This window comes from Natator depressus, chromosome 11, assembly GCF_965152275.1.
Source record: "Natator depressus isolate rNatDep1 chromosome 11, rNatDep2.hap1, whole genome shotgun sequence".
In the NCBI taxonomy this organism is placed as follows: Eukaryota; Metazoa; Chordata; order Testudines; family Cheloniidae; genus Natator; species Natator depressus.
Genome location: NC_134244.1, coordinates 47,324,359 through 47,341,298, shown reverse-complemented (window position 1 = coordinate 47,341,298; position 16,940 = coordinate 47,324,359). Strand labels below are relative to the sequence as shown.

Here is a 16,940-nt window from a genome sequence, read left to right as displayed (position 1 = left end):
TTTTATCAATACAACGTTTATTTTGCCTATTGCCTTGTCATAATCATCCATTTGAAAAACACTCTACAGTACAAATATTTGGTTTGTATATGATTGCTCATATCACATTTACAGCAAAACTTAAATAATCAGAATCCAAAATAAACTAATTAAATTAATTAAAATTAAATGACTGTAAAAATAAAGTAATTAAATGGAAATTTTTTTTAAAAATCATTGATTTTTATCCACCCTGGGACAAATTCAAGGCCATTGTCCCGGCAGCAGGCAAGACTTTTTTTCCCCTCAAGTTCCCATTTCTGTCCAGGGTTGTATAGTATATGTATAGTATAGTAATGTATAGTGTGTATCGTCTAAAAATGAAATCTACATCTATCTCTGAGTTGTGACGAATATGTATTAAGGTTATAACAACCAACAAGAATTCACTTTTATGTAGAAATCCATGATTATATCGAGTTTTCTTGACTCGTGATTTAAATCAATTTGATTTAAATCAAATCCACCCTGATTTGTCCACTGTGATTTAAATTTTGAACTGTATTTTGCAGAACCTGTAAACTTTCGATCAAGTCCTGCTTGGTTTTTGGATGAACTCATATTTTTTTCACCATCAGGTAAAAAAAAATACACACACACACACTTTGTAGCCTCCTGTCTCCTCTTGCGGCATATAGAACACAGGCTGGTAGTCTCCATGCTTACCACAGTACACAAGCTGCTTTCCAAGCTCTAAGCCCCATGTCTGAGGCCCCAGATGTATTATCTCTTTCAGCACCTGAGTAAAAATATTTTTTATCTTTATATATTTACTCAAAATGAGTGAGATAATCTTAAGAAGGTGTGTGTGAGAGTTAACATGCTAATGAGTGAGTCTCCCACCCAGTGAGTGAGACTTGACATGTGTGCAGGTCAGCAGCATAAAACAGGAATAGACCATGTTTCCAATTCAGTACTCGATCCACTAGACTATGTTGCTGTGTCTTAAAGACTGATGGTGTCTTGTATATGTGAGCTGCTTTGATCCTGTCTGATGATGACCTGATTGTGTGACCTGTATGGCCACACACAGTAATTTGGTTGATCTTTTCAATAGAGTAAAATATGTTAGGTTTTGTTTTTTGCTGTAACTAAATTAACTCTTACTATAATGATGTAATTATACCAGACAAAAGAGCCTCTCCCTGGATATCGCGTTCGCACGCTCTCTCTACAAATTATTGGAGTATTTTGCTTCAAAATCAATCGCGTTGGATTTTATTTCACCCTCTAGAAAGTACTACTTTTTAAAAATATAGCAGTTTCCACAACTTAAGAGTTTTAACAGACATTTCCTTGCAAATGTTGCTACCCAAATATTGCAGTATTGTCCTAGTTGATGTGAACCAGGAAGTGAAACTGCCTTGTTTGTTTTCCTTATCCAGACTGAGATATAGTAATAAAAAGGAATCAAGTAGCATGGAGTAAAGTAAGTTCTTTGTTCAAAACTGTCTAAGCTTTTCTTAACAAATAAGGAAACACATTTTAAAAATACTTGACTTGATGGTGTTTCTTTATTCACCAAATTAAACTCCATTTGACAGTTTGTGCTTATATAGCACTTGTTCAGACTGTCTGACATCAAACTAAAATTATCTGCTTTTGCTTTTAAAAGCACACATTAACTAGGAATGAAAATGTAGCAACTGAAATCCTATGGTTCTTCGATATAATTTTTGACTCTGTTCCAGAGTTGGTTGCGATGTTATTTGATTATGGGGAAAAATCTTCATCTTAAGTGAGAACACAAAGTGTGGCAAACTACCATCCTAGTATCGATTGCTGAGGAAACAAATGTGCTGTAACGATGGATAAAAATCAATGATTTTTTTAAAAAAAACCCACTTTTTTATAAAATGCTTTTTGAGGAAAAAACCTATCTAAAGATAGTTCTAATTAAGATACATTATAGCTCAAAGATATCTCATCATGGAATAGGGATTATAAATTTTAATTCTGTAGTATGAGACAATATATTCATGTAATGTTTAAGAAAAGTGTTGTAAATGAGTTGCAATAGTTCATGGATTAGGGACCAATCTTATGGGTTTCCAGGGGCTTCTGTATAGATTATTTAGGTTAATCTTTCTATCTACCCAATGGGACTCAGTGCTCAGTCTGGAAGATACCATCAGAGATGCTTAGTTTTGCAGTTCTCAAACTGGATTTGTCTTCAGAGATAACATGCTTGTTAACAGTAAAAATGTTTTTAAATAAATAATATATAGAGGTGAGAAATAACAGACCTCAACCCTATTGTCCCTCTGCAAATTTGTGTCCGAGTCAATCCCTTACCTCTCTAAAAATGCAAAATTCCAAAAAATTCTCCTCCTAATAAACCATGGCAAGTAAATCCTCCAAATATTAATGATTAGCCTGTTGAATTGGAGATAGTTTACCTCCCAATGACTTCGTAAATATCTGCTTCAATTACGTTTGGTAAATGAAATAACCAAACAATCATTCATTTTCTGATATAACTGTAAAACTAACCTGAAAAGTTTTCAAAATAATTCACTTCAAAAATGTATAGTATGTACCTTCTAAAAATGAAACTTACATCTATCTCTGAGTTGTGAAGAATATGTATTATAACAACCAACAAGAATACACTTTTATGTAGAAATCCATGATTGGTTCAAGTCTTCCTGGCTATTGATTTAAATCAAATCCACCCTTCTCTGAAACTTAATAGGAAACTAGTGTGTTATTTTAATGAGACTTTATTTCTAAAATAGCAATTCTGTGTATTGGCCTTGATGCTTGTGTTGCATCATCTTTCCCAGCATAGTTATGTTACAGCAAGTAGCATAAAAGAGAATTTGGAAATGGCTTGCTGAAGATTCCTTGAACATAGTATTCCAGCTCTGAAGCAGCTGGAAGCCCATAGCTTCTGAATGATGTATTCCAGGAATGCTGCTTTAGTCGTAATATATTTTTTTAAGGTCTTGATTTGATTTTTTGAAAGTGCTGAAAAGTCACCATTGGACTGCACTTTTTTAAGAATGGGGCATCTGCATCTAGCCAGGTATCAAGCCTGAAGAGCAGTGGTTCTCAAACTTCTGTACTGGTGATCCCTTTCACATAGCAAGCCTCTGAGTGCGATCCCCCCCTTCATAAATTAAAAACACTTTTGAATCTATTTAACACCATTATAAATGCTGGCTGCAAAGCGGGGTTTGGGGTGGAGGCTGACAGCTCGCAACCCCCTCCCCCGCATTGAATAACCTGACGACCCCCTGAGGGCTTCTGACCCCCAGCTTGCTGAAGAGCATCTAAAGACACTGAATCTTTAAAAAGATCAAGTGCTTTTGATTTAAGAGCAAAATGTTTAATTTTTATTGGACTCTACTCTCAGCACCATAAAGTCAAATGGGTGATTGAAAAATTTTACATCCAACTTTTATTTGACTGGTATCTTAAAAAATCTTCCTCTTCCTCTAAAATTGGTATTCACTTTTTTTCACTTCTCCTTTACTCCAGTTGTTTTTCTCCCTCTCATAACCTTTCTTCTCTTGCTTTTGGTTTCCCTCTTTTGAGGTGTTAAGGGGAGAATAGATGGCTGTGTGGTCTTTGTGGTCACCTTTAGGCAGACTAAACCTTACTCCTACTGAAATCTATTAATGTTGCTTCTTTAGTTCACCTAAGGTGATTGCTAGAGTGCAAAGTGTCCTCAGACTGGGCATATGCTGCACCATAGTGTCCCTGGTTGCAGCAGTGGGGAAAAGAGGTGTTAAGTTTGTTTCTTAACACTGCACTTGTATTAGCCAACAAACAATACCCACCATTTACTTGGACTTTTATTCTGAGTGCTGCTTTCATCATCCCTGTCTTTGCTCTTTTTACTACCCCATCCAGTTAATATTCTACTGTTACTTCTGCTACTGACAGTAGCACCAGCCGGGGACACTAGCATAGGACTGCTCAGTTTCACTCTTTTTTTCCTGGGTAGTGGAGTGAATGTTCTGGGCATGAGCTGCATGGGTGCAGAACTTTGACAATTCTGGGAGTGTGACAAGAGGTCTAGTGTGGGAGGGGTACAGAAATGAAGTTGCATGTGGTGTCACACAAATGGATGAAAGATGTGTTCGTGCAGTAGTAGCTGGCCTGGTAACCAAGCTTGGTTCCTTGCTCCATCTGCCAACAGGGGGTCTGGGAATTGTGCAGATACTTTGCTTTCACCCAGGGGAAGAGTGGTGGTCATTGTGTTGTCCTGTGAAAAACATTTCTGAATGAAAGAAGGAAGCGGCATTAGTAGATCAGTTACTGAGCAATGACCATGATACAGGGGAGAAAGGAAGGAAAAGTATATGATAAAGGGAGAAGGATCCTGATGCTTTAAGCATTGACACACTCCTTTAGTCTGGTGCATTGCATTTCCTTGAACGGGTGAACATTAGTCTTTGATTCGGTCTAAATAAAAGCTTCAGTTTTAGAAATATATGAATCCGAGATATTACAATATTGGTTACCTTTTATATCTTCTGGATGTATTGTTAAACAAAACTTGGCTTAATTGGGCATCTGTATCTCCGTATTCATCTTGCAGATCTTATCAATGACAGTACTGGTCACCTAATCATTTGGGTTAATATAGGTAAACATAAGTTCTGGAATGTTGAATTGGTGCTCTAATCTTGAAGACATTTCAGTTTTATGATGATTTGGGAAAAGTAGTCAGAAGTTTTGTGTTTTCAGGCCTCTTTCCCTGCAGGTTGAGGTCTCGCTGTAATGCTTCGCATAGAACTCAGTTTTCAGTATGAAAGCTTAATGACTCAAACCTGTCTCATATTTGAAGAAAATGGTACCTGTTTTTCTCACTATAAGAGTAAGAAATAGTATATGTGAAAGTAGTGTTTAAATTAAAACTGACAGTAGTGAACTTGATGCTAGTGGACGGTATTTAGCTTAAAGTGACACACAGGACACCATCCATCTAGATGCATTGTGGAAGCCCGCTTAAAGATTCCATATCTTTTGTCTGCTTTCATATGATCTTCTAAAATCTGGCTACTCTCCAAAAATCACTTGCTAAATCTGTGTAGCCCAACACTCTACTAGTACAATTTTTTTTAATTGAAGCTTTGTATCTCTGTTTTCTTTCAAGAAACTAAACTTGTTTCCTGTTCCTCCTGATTGAAACCAGGTCTTTGGGGATGCCTCAGTGAGTGGTGAGGACTTCGGAGCAAGAATCTGTGAAATGTAGAACAAGCCCTGAGTAACTTAAAGATAGCTTTACATCTTACATTACTGCTTGCTGGAACAGTGCTGGGAGTAATAAGATATTCACCATGCTACCTCATCCAAGGACTCCAGCTCAGGGAGGCTGGTGAACCTGGGAATGCCCTGGTTAAGAACAATTTGTTCATGTGGACAGGAAAAGTCAGCTCTCCCTATAAGCTTCCTGAAAGTCCTAACTCTATGGGGAAGGAGGCACTAGTAAAGAAGCTAGTGCATCTTCTGACTCAATACACAGTCCCCACAACTTGTGTGTGAGCTGCAGTATCAGTGGAGTTTACATACATGCTAACTTCACTGATATGTAGAGGCTGTCTAGGCTGAACTGTTGGCTGGTATCGATCCCGTCTTAGCCAATATTTCTGGCCAATGCATCTGCTGTTACTTTTCACCAAAAATAAGAGCTGCTTCCCCACCAGCTGGCCTAGAAATCTTCTCTGATACCTCCCCTTTCCTTCTGGTGGGCTTCTGAGGAAGTGCTGCTGGTACAGACACTAGATGGGCCCTCAGCCAGCTAAGTGTTGATGGACCTGCTATTAGGCTGCTATGCAGCTGCCAAAGGAGTAGTCACATCAGCCAGTCTCCTACCTCCAAATCAAGTGCTGGGGCTCTTAGGTGGACATTCAGGCGGATCCCTGGAATATTGGAAAAGGTAGGTAAGGAATAAAATATCTTGTTACCCATTGAAGTGTTCAGCAAGCAAGTGATGTAGTTGAAATGCTCTCAAAGCTGCTATGTTCTACCCTCTTCTGAACATCACAGATTGTGTGTCTCATCCTCACCAAAGCACCCCATGTACCTCTCTTCAGAAAGTGAAGGCAAGCTTCTGGAAAGAAAATGTGGAAAATTTTGAAATTGAAGCCCTTTAAAAAAATTGTTAGTCTTCAAAGGAATCACTCAGGTTTGAAAAGTTTTGAGTATCAAACCACAGATTAAATATTGAAAATTCTAAACAAAATGTTTCCAAAAAAGCTTACAATTCATATATTTTGATGATGAGTCAACAAATAAATACTTGCTAGCAGGATTACAAAATGGTATTTACCCTCCTCTGCCTCAAGGTTCCAACAAGAATTTTTTAAAGGCTAATGGTAAGATCCAAAGCCCATTGGTGTAAATGGGAGTTTTGACATTGGCTTTAGGTGGGCTTTGGTTCAGGCACTAAATTATGTGATTAAGCTGCAGTGTATGCATAGGGAGAAATTTTGAGGTAACTTTCAGGTTACAGCACTGAGTAAAAGGACTACACATTTTTGTCTACAGAATCTATTAAATTTAAAATTGATATTAGTATTGTGTATTTTGTAACTTTGGATTGGAGATCTCGGTCGCTAGCTGAAGAAAAGGCTCTTAGCCCTGGTCTGTGCTGGGGGGCGTGGGTTGACTTAAGATATGCAACTTCAGCTATGCGAATAACGTAACTGAAGTTGCGTATCTTAGGTCGACTTACCTGGCCGTGAGGACAGCTGCGAGTTGACCGCTACCGTTCCCCCGTCGACTCCACTTCCATCTCTCGGGAGCTGGAGTTCCAGAGTCGACGGGGAGCGCGTTCAGGGATCGATCACTACCCACCGATCTGGCGGGTAGTGAAAACCTGCCCTTAGTCTCTGGCCCTCTCGTCAGACAAAAAAAGAATATGAATGTGAAATGATTGAAAGTAGAACTCATAAATTAAACTGAGATGGTTTTACATAGAGATGCAGATGAACCCATGACAACCTCTCAGGTTTTGAATCCTAAATTTGAAAGCTTGGATTTTTTACTTTCTTGACTCTCTTGCCTACAGTAATACAATAGCTTTCATTCTTGAAAATGGAAAAATAATTTTAAAACTAAAGGATGTGTACAGTATGGACTGCTTCTCTATATGCTTAAATAAATTTCTACTTGTAGTGCTTGCTTCTGAGACTATTGAAGCAAAAATTATTGTTCCTAATTAAAAATATGGGCATTCAATTTTTTAGTTTTATTGTAACTACTTTTTGAAGTATTGTAGAGAGTTAGAGGTGACAGTTCAAGAAAGATTAGTATTGTATTTGTTCTCCACAGGACAACTAGCAGCTGTGGTGCTCAGGTGTAGATATATTGGCATAGTCTGTAGTTTTCAGAAAGTCTGTTTGTAATACGAGCAGGAGTTTTAGAATTATACTATAATGACTTTTTTTTTATTCTTGGCTACCGTTTCTTTTTCAGGTATGTAAAATTCACTGACAGTCTTTCTCCTGTTTTTATAGTTGCATGTGCTGTCTCTTGTTAACCCCACTCCCTTCCCAAACTCGGTTTGGAAAGAATATGTGGGAACTAAGGTGATGCAACATGTATTGCACTCAAAACAATGTAATAGTTTGTGTGTATTTAGAATGGTAATCTCGTAGAAAGTATGTTAAATATAGCCATAACCTTAATTTGTTGAATATAGACAAGTGCATTAATTCATTTAAAAGTAATGATGCCAGAGTTTGAGAATATTTTGTTTATGTGTAATTTTTTCTCTCTTTGTTACAATGCTTTCCCAGCAAGGACAAGTTTGGAAGGTTTGCAAAGCTTTTCACCTTCCCTCTGCCCGCTTGCCCGCTTTCAGATCAGTCTCATACTTCATGACTTCTGTCTCTATAACCCACGACAGCCATAGAAATCAATATAGAAACGTATTAAAATGAGCTATCATCCTAGGTCACTATCTTGTGTAGAAGCACATAGCATGTGATTTAGTTTGCATGAGACACAGACGTGGTATAAATCCCTATGGATTAATTAACATTAATATTAAACTGTAAATATTTGAATGGAAGTACAGTTTGAGCACAATATTTTGTCTTGTAGATAACACTCCTTTAATTACACTTCTCACACACTTAAACAGTACAGCATTACTCAGTGGTCTCTATCCAGTTTTTGTCACTGAAGTTTATAGTAGTAAGTTTCTAAAGAAACATTCATTTAGGTTTGCAAGGATCACCATCATCTGATGAAGGTGGTTGATTAGTTGGTTGCCCAGAGAACTTTGTACTGCTGATGTGGCCAAATCAGTTACTTTAGAGTTCACATTTTCACTTAAGAAGCATGTATTATATTTCGTATAATTGTTTGAAGTGCTGTTTTTAAAGGACAGCTGACAGCAGTACTGTAATTTTGCTTAGGGTCAAGGGAACAATTAAAATTTAATTTACAATCAGAGTAGATTTAACATGCTCCTAACTATTGGAAATAGTCCTTTTCTTTAGATGAGGCAAATATTGGTAGCTTAATTGTAGGAGGGAGAACTATCTTGCAGAATACAATGAAAGAGAAAAACTTAAATACAGGTTGTTTCCTATTTTTCTTTACATAGGTTAAACTAATCATTTAATATGCCCAGCACTCTCCTCTAGAGATGATGATATGATTGTATTTTCCAACAGTTTATTAGCTTCAGATGAATACAACCCTACCTCAAACCATGAATAGAAGTAAAATATCTTTTTCTTCTTTTAGGATTGAGCTTTTTCCCCTCACTGCTGTTCTGCACTAACTGCTTTGAAACTTCCATGCATTTTTTTCAGTAGAAGAGCATCTCTGTACTGTCTCCCATTGCATATTCCAGCTGTGACAATCCCTGCACTTTGCCTACTCATTTTATCACCTGCTCACTAAAACCCAATAAGTCTTTCTAGTTTCTGACTGCAGACTTGCTACAAATACTTAATTTTAGCAAGATGAATGAATGTATTTTTAGTTCACTTGCCCCCTTTTTTTTTTTGTAGGCATGTGGGGACCCCAAAGCAAAACCATCATATCTCATCGACAAAAACCTGGAATCTGCTGTCAAATTCATAGTCAGAAAGTTTCCAGCTGTCGAAACACGCAACAACAATGTAAGTAACCCAAATTATTATGTAAATATGCAATCTGCTTAAACCTTTTGCATTTGATGCATAACTCTGCTTTGTAGGGGTTTTACACATTCTTCTAAAGGACTTGTTGCTGACAACTATTGGAGACAGATTACCTGTCTAGATGGACTGTTGGTCCAACTAGTGACACAATGCCTTTGTTTGTCTAAGCAGGGAAAGACAAGAATATATTAACCTATATTTCTAGGTTTATTTTTTACTGCAATAGACTTGCCCTCCCTGCTTTAACTAGTGCGGCTGGCCCCAGGGACTTCCTGAGCAGTGGCCACCCCTCCCCCTGCCAGGGGGGAAAAAAAAAGATTTAGTCATGGGTACTTTTAGTAAAAATCATGAACAAGTCAATAGTCATGAATTTTTGTTTGTTGCTCGTGAGCTGTCCGTGACTTTTACTAAAAGTACCCAGGACTAAATCGAGCCTTACTTATGAGAGAGGACTGGCCAACACAACTGAGACAACCAAGACAGAAGGGAGTTTTAACAATTTAGTTGCTCCGCATGGATACTCATGCTAGTAGAATGTGTATGGTCAGTCCCTGTGTGAATTAAAGATGCTTTGACATACACAGTAGAAATCCCTATTGAGTGCAATAGCAGGAACCCCAGCTTTCTTCCAAAGGAAGGGTTCTTCCCCCTCCAAGCTTACATATAGTGAGCTTGCTGATACAAGGAAGTATATTTTAGATCTTGTACCAGTGTTGCTGAATTTAGCTTGTAACCTTTTAGAGGGACTTATATATGATTGCTGTGATTTCTGTTAGGAGCGGAAAGATCTACACACATTGGTTGCTCTGTTACTGTTTAGAATTGTAAAGTCATGGGGAAGATTTCTTTATATGCTTTTTTCTTTCCAGAAGTGGAAAGGGAGGTAGGTAATGGGTTTGCATGTTTCATGCATGCAACTATTTGCACGGCTGCTTGAGAACTCCCATTTTCAAGACAATTATTTAGGCTCACTTTGAGCATTCTCCTATTTCTGCAGTTTCCATTTTGGCAGCCTTAAGCTGCATCTAGTTCTTATTTTTTTTGTTTGTACTAACAGTAGCTAGTGGTCCCAAGTAATATCTCCAGCAAAGCCAATAAAAACCGATAAAAGTGCATTTTCTTTTTAAATAAGGGAACTTTTATTTAAGCACAACAATGCATTCTTTTGTATTCTTGAATATGTTTGCATTATTTACAATTCTTAAGATTGCTTATCTTCATGTATTGAATTTTTGTCTTTCAGTAACATAAAAACATCTTAGACTTATGTAAGAAGTAAAAATATACCTACGCTTTTCTTAAACCAGGTCCAGTGAAACCTCTATAATTGTCAACTTTTTATTACAGCTCATCTCCTATTAAAAATAAAATGGCACAATGCTAGATATTGAGCACAAGAAATGAACTTCAGTTAAAACACTCTTGCAAATAGCCTCTGTGGATTGTCATACCTGGGTATATTTGGATTAGATTTTAGATAGTGTTACATACTTAAGAAGTTGATTCTCTGAAGATCAAATATGTAGATTAGAGCAGGTTGAAATATTTTAACAAGCACAGTTTTGTAAAAAATCTGAACTTGTTGACTTTCCATTTTGTGACAATCTCTAATGATTTTAGGGTGAGGTCATTATATCATCATGTCTGTATATGGAGAAAATAAATTATGCATCCTTTTCTCAATATCCCTGAAAGAAAATAACATTATTTATAATATACACGCCGCACGTCTTCTAAAGATGAGTCTGTAGTCTAGAGCTTAAGGACATTTAATTGTTGCTCTAGTGGTAGTTTGTACTTTTTCTCACCTTCAGAAGTTCTGCCTCTATGGTCAGAACACCAGGCAGTTACCGATCTACAATTAATTTTGGAGGATATGAAGTGAGTTTTTAATTGATATTTTCACATCTGTGTGATACAGAAACTTCAGAGGCGCAGAAAGGCAGTTTTTACCATAAAGACACGGACCTAAGGAGGCCAAAATCAAGTCTCCATGATGGATGCAATGCATCCCTTACTTTGAAGGAGCTGTTTTTTGTTCACAAATGAAACCTCTTCAAAATTTAAGAATGTCTGACTCAGTGAGAAACAAGAAGGGGCCAGATTTCCCTCCTTCCTCTTCCTCTCTCCCACTCCTCCCAACTCAAGGGCCAGTGGACATTACAGTCGCAGAGCACACTGACGAGGTTCTCTGCTAAGGAAGCAGATGTTCAGAGACCCGCAAGGGACAAGGAGGTCACTGGCACAGAAACACCATTAAGTAAAACACTATTGAGCATTACTAGAGGGACAACAGTTACGTGATCTTAACATATGTAATAAGAGTTCCTACCAGTTTTTCATAGAGACTTGAATTTTTCCAGTTTCAAGTGTAGCAATTACCACTGCTCAGAGCAGTGCATCCAGACCTTTGAATTTGATACAGCTATTGTCTGTCAGCAGATGAAATTGCCAGCTGAGCAGGTTTGTGTGCTCAGAAAATCATGAGCATTCAGTTCATGTTGGTGGTTTTGTTTTCACAATCTGAGAAAAAACCCACTTTTAGACTCCTAGACTTCAAGGCCAGAACAGACCACCATGACCATCTAGTGTGACCTCTTACGCATTGCAGGGCAAAGAACCTCACCCACCCATTCCTGTAATTCAAATTAAAGACAAAATGAGAAATTGAAAAACCGACATATTTATTAAACAAATACAATATGAATCTTGAATCATATAATTTGATTCACTGTGCAATATGTTTATTCACACAATTCAAAATAAATAGCATATATTTCTCAGTAAAACTTAAGAATTTGATACTCAGTCCAGTAACTAGTAAGGCCTACCACTTTTTCTGTCTGTCCTTAGATATTAATCGCTTACCAACTTGTTCTCATTTTCAGTACCTACCATAATATATGTAAAGTTTTAATCAAGTCAGTTGAAGTGTACTAAAAATACACAATTGATGCTGAACTAGATGAACAGCAGTATGGGGTCTTAAAACTCACGATTCTGAATTCCATTTTTTTCCACCATCTTGATGCAGTAAACTGTGATACAGCCTCCTGTAGAAACATGCTTTAGGTATAGAAATCTAGATCTTCACTTTGAAATGCTTGAAATATAGGAACCTGTACTCACCTTTTGGCATTTTCTTACACAATGAAAAAAATCTCTCTTCTTCGCATGTGTCTCTCTGGCATCTTCAGCTATTTGGACACAATATTCTATGCCTTTCTTTTTAGACACAGAATTAATAGCAGTAAGTGGAAACACTCTTTTCTTTGTCATTTTTCATGGTCAGCCAGTCACCTCACTTCAGTGTCATTACTTCTTTTAATTCATCCTTTAGTTGTTGCTCTTTCTTCATTTGCAGCATCAAGTGGATATGAGAGTTAGTCTTTCTAGATAAGTGGATCCAAGGTGAAAGGCTGCAGTGAATTCCTCACTGTGTGCTGTAAGGAAGGCAAGGATAGAATAAGAAGGTTGCAACTCAAGTTTGTCTGCTTTTCAGTTGTTTTTAATGGCATAGTCTCTGAATTATCTTTGCCGTTTTTTGGTGTCAAAGATGAACAGACAGGATTTCTGAAGAGCTGCTGAAAGGCCTGGAATCTGACTTAAATTGTTGTCATTTCAAAGTTTTGATAAAGTTAGCAGCGTTGAAAATGTCTCACTCAATGTTCTGCTCTTCTATCTCACTAGATAGAATTCTATTTGATGGGAATGTCTTGAATATAAGACTGACAGTTTTTGAAGCCGCTGAGATGATTGTGAATCTTTATTTTTTAACTTGACTATTGACAACGTTTACATTTTTGTTCAGAAACTTCTTTATTCATTTGCTGGTTCCCTACCACTTCCTTCAACTTTTGGCATGCTGTGTTAAATAATTCATACACTGTCAGGTATCACTAAATGCTAATCACCCATGTCAGTATGGGTTAACAACTTTATATTTACTACAGTTAGAATGAGGGGAAAAAAACACCTAATTAATCCCCTTTCAGAATAATTCCAGATTATAATAAACCAAACACCCCCTCAGTACATAATTTAAGAATCCAGTGACATTTGTTTCTACCCTTTAGACATACTGTCTTCGGTCACAAACATCAGCACCCATTCTTTCTCATTTCAATAACTTTTTTTGTTTACGTTAGACATAACAATCTTGATATTCTCGTCACTTTGCTTTCTACTTTTTAGAATAGTTTGATATCAATCTGCCAATGAAAATTGAGCCTGACATATCTAGTATGAAAAGTCTTTTGGCTGCATTATCATGTAAATAACAGTGGTTGGTACAGAAATTAAAATGCCAGTCTTATAAACCCTGTGGTTGAGATTTTTCTGAGGTGTTTCACATTCACAAAATGAGAATATGGGAAATGGCTAAAAACGATAAGCAACTTAGCCCTCCATGTCCTCATCTGAAGAAGTGGTTATTTCTGAGTGAGGATGATTAGGGAAAGATTTTATTCCGGTGTGTCTGAAATTCTTTTTTTGATCTCTCAACTAGAGCATATTTTGCAAGATTACTGGTGAGAATAGCAATACACCTGAACCCTACCTTGCATGACATTCATTACAGAGAGATCACAGAAAGGGGATAGTGGAAGATATTTAGCAGCTGAGCATGCAGTATTCTTCATTTTTTAAACAAGCGGACACCTACTTGGAACTAGGAGCTAGAGTCAAAATCCTTGGACAGACTTGGGCAATATTTGGAAGCTATTGTTAGTTTGCTGAACAATTAATGCTTATTGGGCATGCTTTTTAAAAGGATGCACCAATTATAAAATTGTTCTTCTGCCTGAACATTTTTCATCTTTTTTTGTATATAACAGACTATAATAAAGATTAGTGAGAATTATTTTTTTATTCCCACATTTTGTGGGAATTTGACAGCATCTTCAAGTAGTCTAATAGTTTTGCCTTTATGGTCAGAATCCTGTTGGAATTTTACACAGCAGCAGATAAAAGAAATATGATTAAAAAACCTTAACTGGCATGGGGAGTCTGAGGTATGTGTAACATGTGTTAGTCTTAACTTATTTTTTAAAAATTCATAGACCTTCTACTTGATGTCCCTTTTAAGACTGGCAGTAATGATATGCTACAAACTCTAGCAGTGGGTAGTTAGGCTAGCCTGCATATATGACACTACAGTTTCCTAGTGGAAATATAAGTAAATTGTTCGGGTGGTGAGAAGCTTCAAATGACTGCCCAGTTAGTGATGTGTGAGGGAGAACCTAATACAGGAATTACTGTACCTCTCCAAAGCCTTGCAAGAATGACAGTTATACAGGACCTGATGTAGGTTTGGGAACCTTTCTTGTTGCATTTGATCTGAACAAGCAAATTCATACTCTTGAGTCTCTAGATGTTAGAGCCATAACCAGTCATTATGATTTTTCACGTATTGGAGTATACTATCGGGTGTCTCAGTAGTCTCTTTTATAAACAAGCCTATCTTACTTACTTTAACTGCTGTTGTATATCAAGCTGATAACTAATGCCGTTTTCTGATTGAATTTTATTCAGTATTTCTGTTTTCCTGTGTCTTGACTGAAATTACAAATATTTTAAAAGTTCGTTGGAGTAGATAGACCTTCAGGTGAAATCCTGGCTGCATTGAATTCAATAGCAAAATTCCACTGTAGTGGGACGAGGTCTTTTTGGGCCAGATTTTCGAAAGAGCTCAGCACTCAGCAACGTGGGTGTTTAAATGCGGGAACTATTTTTTTTAAAGTTAGCCCTGTATATTTTTACAATCCCCACCCCCACCCCACCCCCCACAAAAGCATGGCAGTTTATGGCTTTATTTTTACTTGTCCTCTTTACTCCCTTAGTGCAGGTTGAAGACCTGCCACCAAACTGATGACATTGGAAAACGAACCTACTGAAGCTTAGCTTCCTTTTGATAGCTTCTCCCCAAGTTCCTGTGGAGTCAAGGTGGGATCTGAATGATCCTCCTACCTCCAAGGATATCCCTTTAATTCTGTATCTGGTTGTGTGTAATGGATCCAGTCTCCATGCTGTTCTGCTAAACTGCATAGGGGAGATCCTTATAAGTACTGACATCTTTCACATTGTTTCTCAAATTGAGGAAACTGAAGGGATCTTGACGTGGGTAACAGTACTCACTGGAAAGCAGTTTCCTATTGACTATATTGGAAGGTCTTTTATAGAGAGAGTGTCCTTATTTCAATATGCATTGAGACTTTATCCAGTAACTAATGAAGTGAGCAGCTTAGTAAACTGTTACACAACTTCTATTTAATTGATGCATTAGAAATGCCAAGGATAGAAATACCTGTGTAATTTTCAATGGTTCCTATGACTTTAAATAGCTGTGAGCATATGTCTTTGCAGCCATCTTGTATGACTGGAAAATGAAGTTAATATCTGTCCCACCGCTTTTGGCGTCGTTCTTGGCACACACCTAACTTCCTAGAAGGCAATTTGACAGCTTGCTTCTGCTGTTCCTCTGCCTTTACCCTTCTTACATAACACAGTAGAGGGGGCGGGGCTTACCAGAACCACAGGGTAAAGTTATTTGAGATTCAAGGACAAGCAAGAAAAGATTTACAGCCTGATTGGGATAGGGCCACTTTCTTGAAATTTGTGGACTATAACCTGATGGGATTGTGTGTGTGTGTATATATTATTTCGGGGCAAAGAGTGTGTGAGTGGGTGCTAAAAATGTTGCTATAGTTTCTCTTCTTCAAAATGGTAGTTGCCATGTGTTTAGATAAGCTTTATATTTAACTTTTTAATCATTTTAATCATTTAAATTGATTCAGTAATTTAAGACAGTTGAGATATAGTGTTCCTGAAATCTGTTAAAAATATTGATCTGAATAAGTAAGCAGGATTTCAATATGCCGACTATTACTGATGTATATCATTCAGATTCTTGTCATGTTCTTGTTACATTATAGTAGTGGAATAATGACCCCATGCCTTGAACAGACCCATTTCTGACAACAGATACAAAATATTGAAAGATGTCACACTTCCTTTGTCACCACTACTGATTTTTCTTCCAGTTGTAGATCTCAGTGCACATGCTGTTGTTTGGGCAGCTACATCAGTGGCTCTCAACCTTTCCACACTACTGTACCTCTTTCAGGAGTCTGATTTGTCTTTTGTACCCCCAAGTTTCACCTCACTTAAAAACTACTTGCTTACACAATCAGACATAAAAATACAAAAGTGCCACAGCTTACTACTACTGAAAAATGGCTTAGGTTCTCATTTTTACCACATAATTATAAAATAAATCAATTGGAATATAAATATTGTGCTTACATTTCAGTGAATAGTACATAGAACAGTATAAACAAGTCAATGTATGAAATTTTAGTTCGTACTGACTTTGCTAGTGCTTTTCATGTAGCTTGTTGCAAATATCTAGGTGAGTTGATGTCCCCCCGAAGAACTCTGTGTACCCCGATTGAGAACCTCTGAGCTAGGTGATTCTCTTTTCTTCTGTTCCACTTCATGACGTACTGGTTTGATAACAATGATCAGTCCAAGACAGAAGGCCAAGTCCCTAGCATAAGACATCCAAAGATGTAGCTTCTGTTCCCCTTCATGATCTACTGTTTGAATAACAGTGATCATCAGTCTGAGATAGGAGGTCAAAGCCGTAGCGTAAGGCATCCAGAAATCTAACTTAGTTGAAGACTTTATCACACTGTACTGACTAGCCACTTACATGCTTCTATGTTCAATGCAATACTTAAAACAACGTTGTATAGTTGCCAAGTAGCCATTATGTTAACTGAACTTCTT

At 37.3% G+C, this 16,940-nt stretch overlaps 1 protein-coding gene across 4 annotated transcripts in view; it reads left to right on the top strand.

The window, feature by feature from the left end:
* The window catches only part of NCKAP1 (NCK associated protein 1), a 112,761-nt gene that overhangs the window by 15,566 nt on the left and 80,255 nt on the right, over nucleotides 1-16,940 (top strand). For 2 of the 4 annotated variants that reach the window (XM_074967728.1, XM_074967726.1), the window contains exons 2-3: nucleotides 7,794-7,811; nucleotides 9,021-9,131. In XM_074967728.1, coding sequence (XP_074823829.1) covers nucleotides 7,794-7,811; nucleotides 9,021-9,131 — 129 coding nt within the window. The remainder of the gene's footprint in view (nucleotides 1-7,793; nucleotides 7,812-9,020; nucleotides 9,132-16,940) is intronic. The other 2 variants (XM_074967730.1, XM_074967729.1) reach the window with 1 other exon arrangement.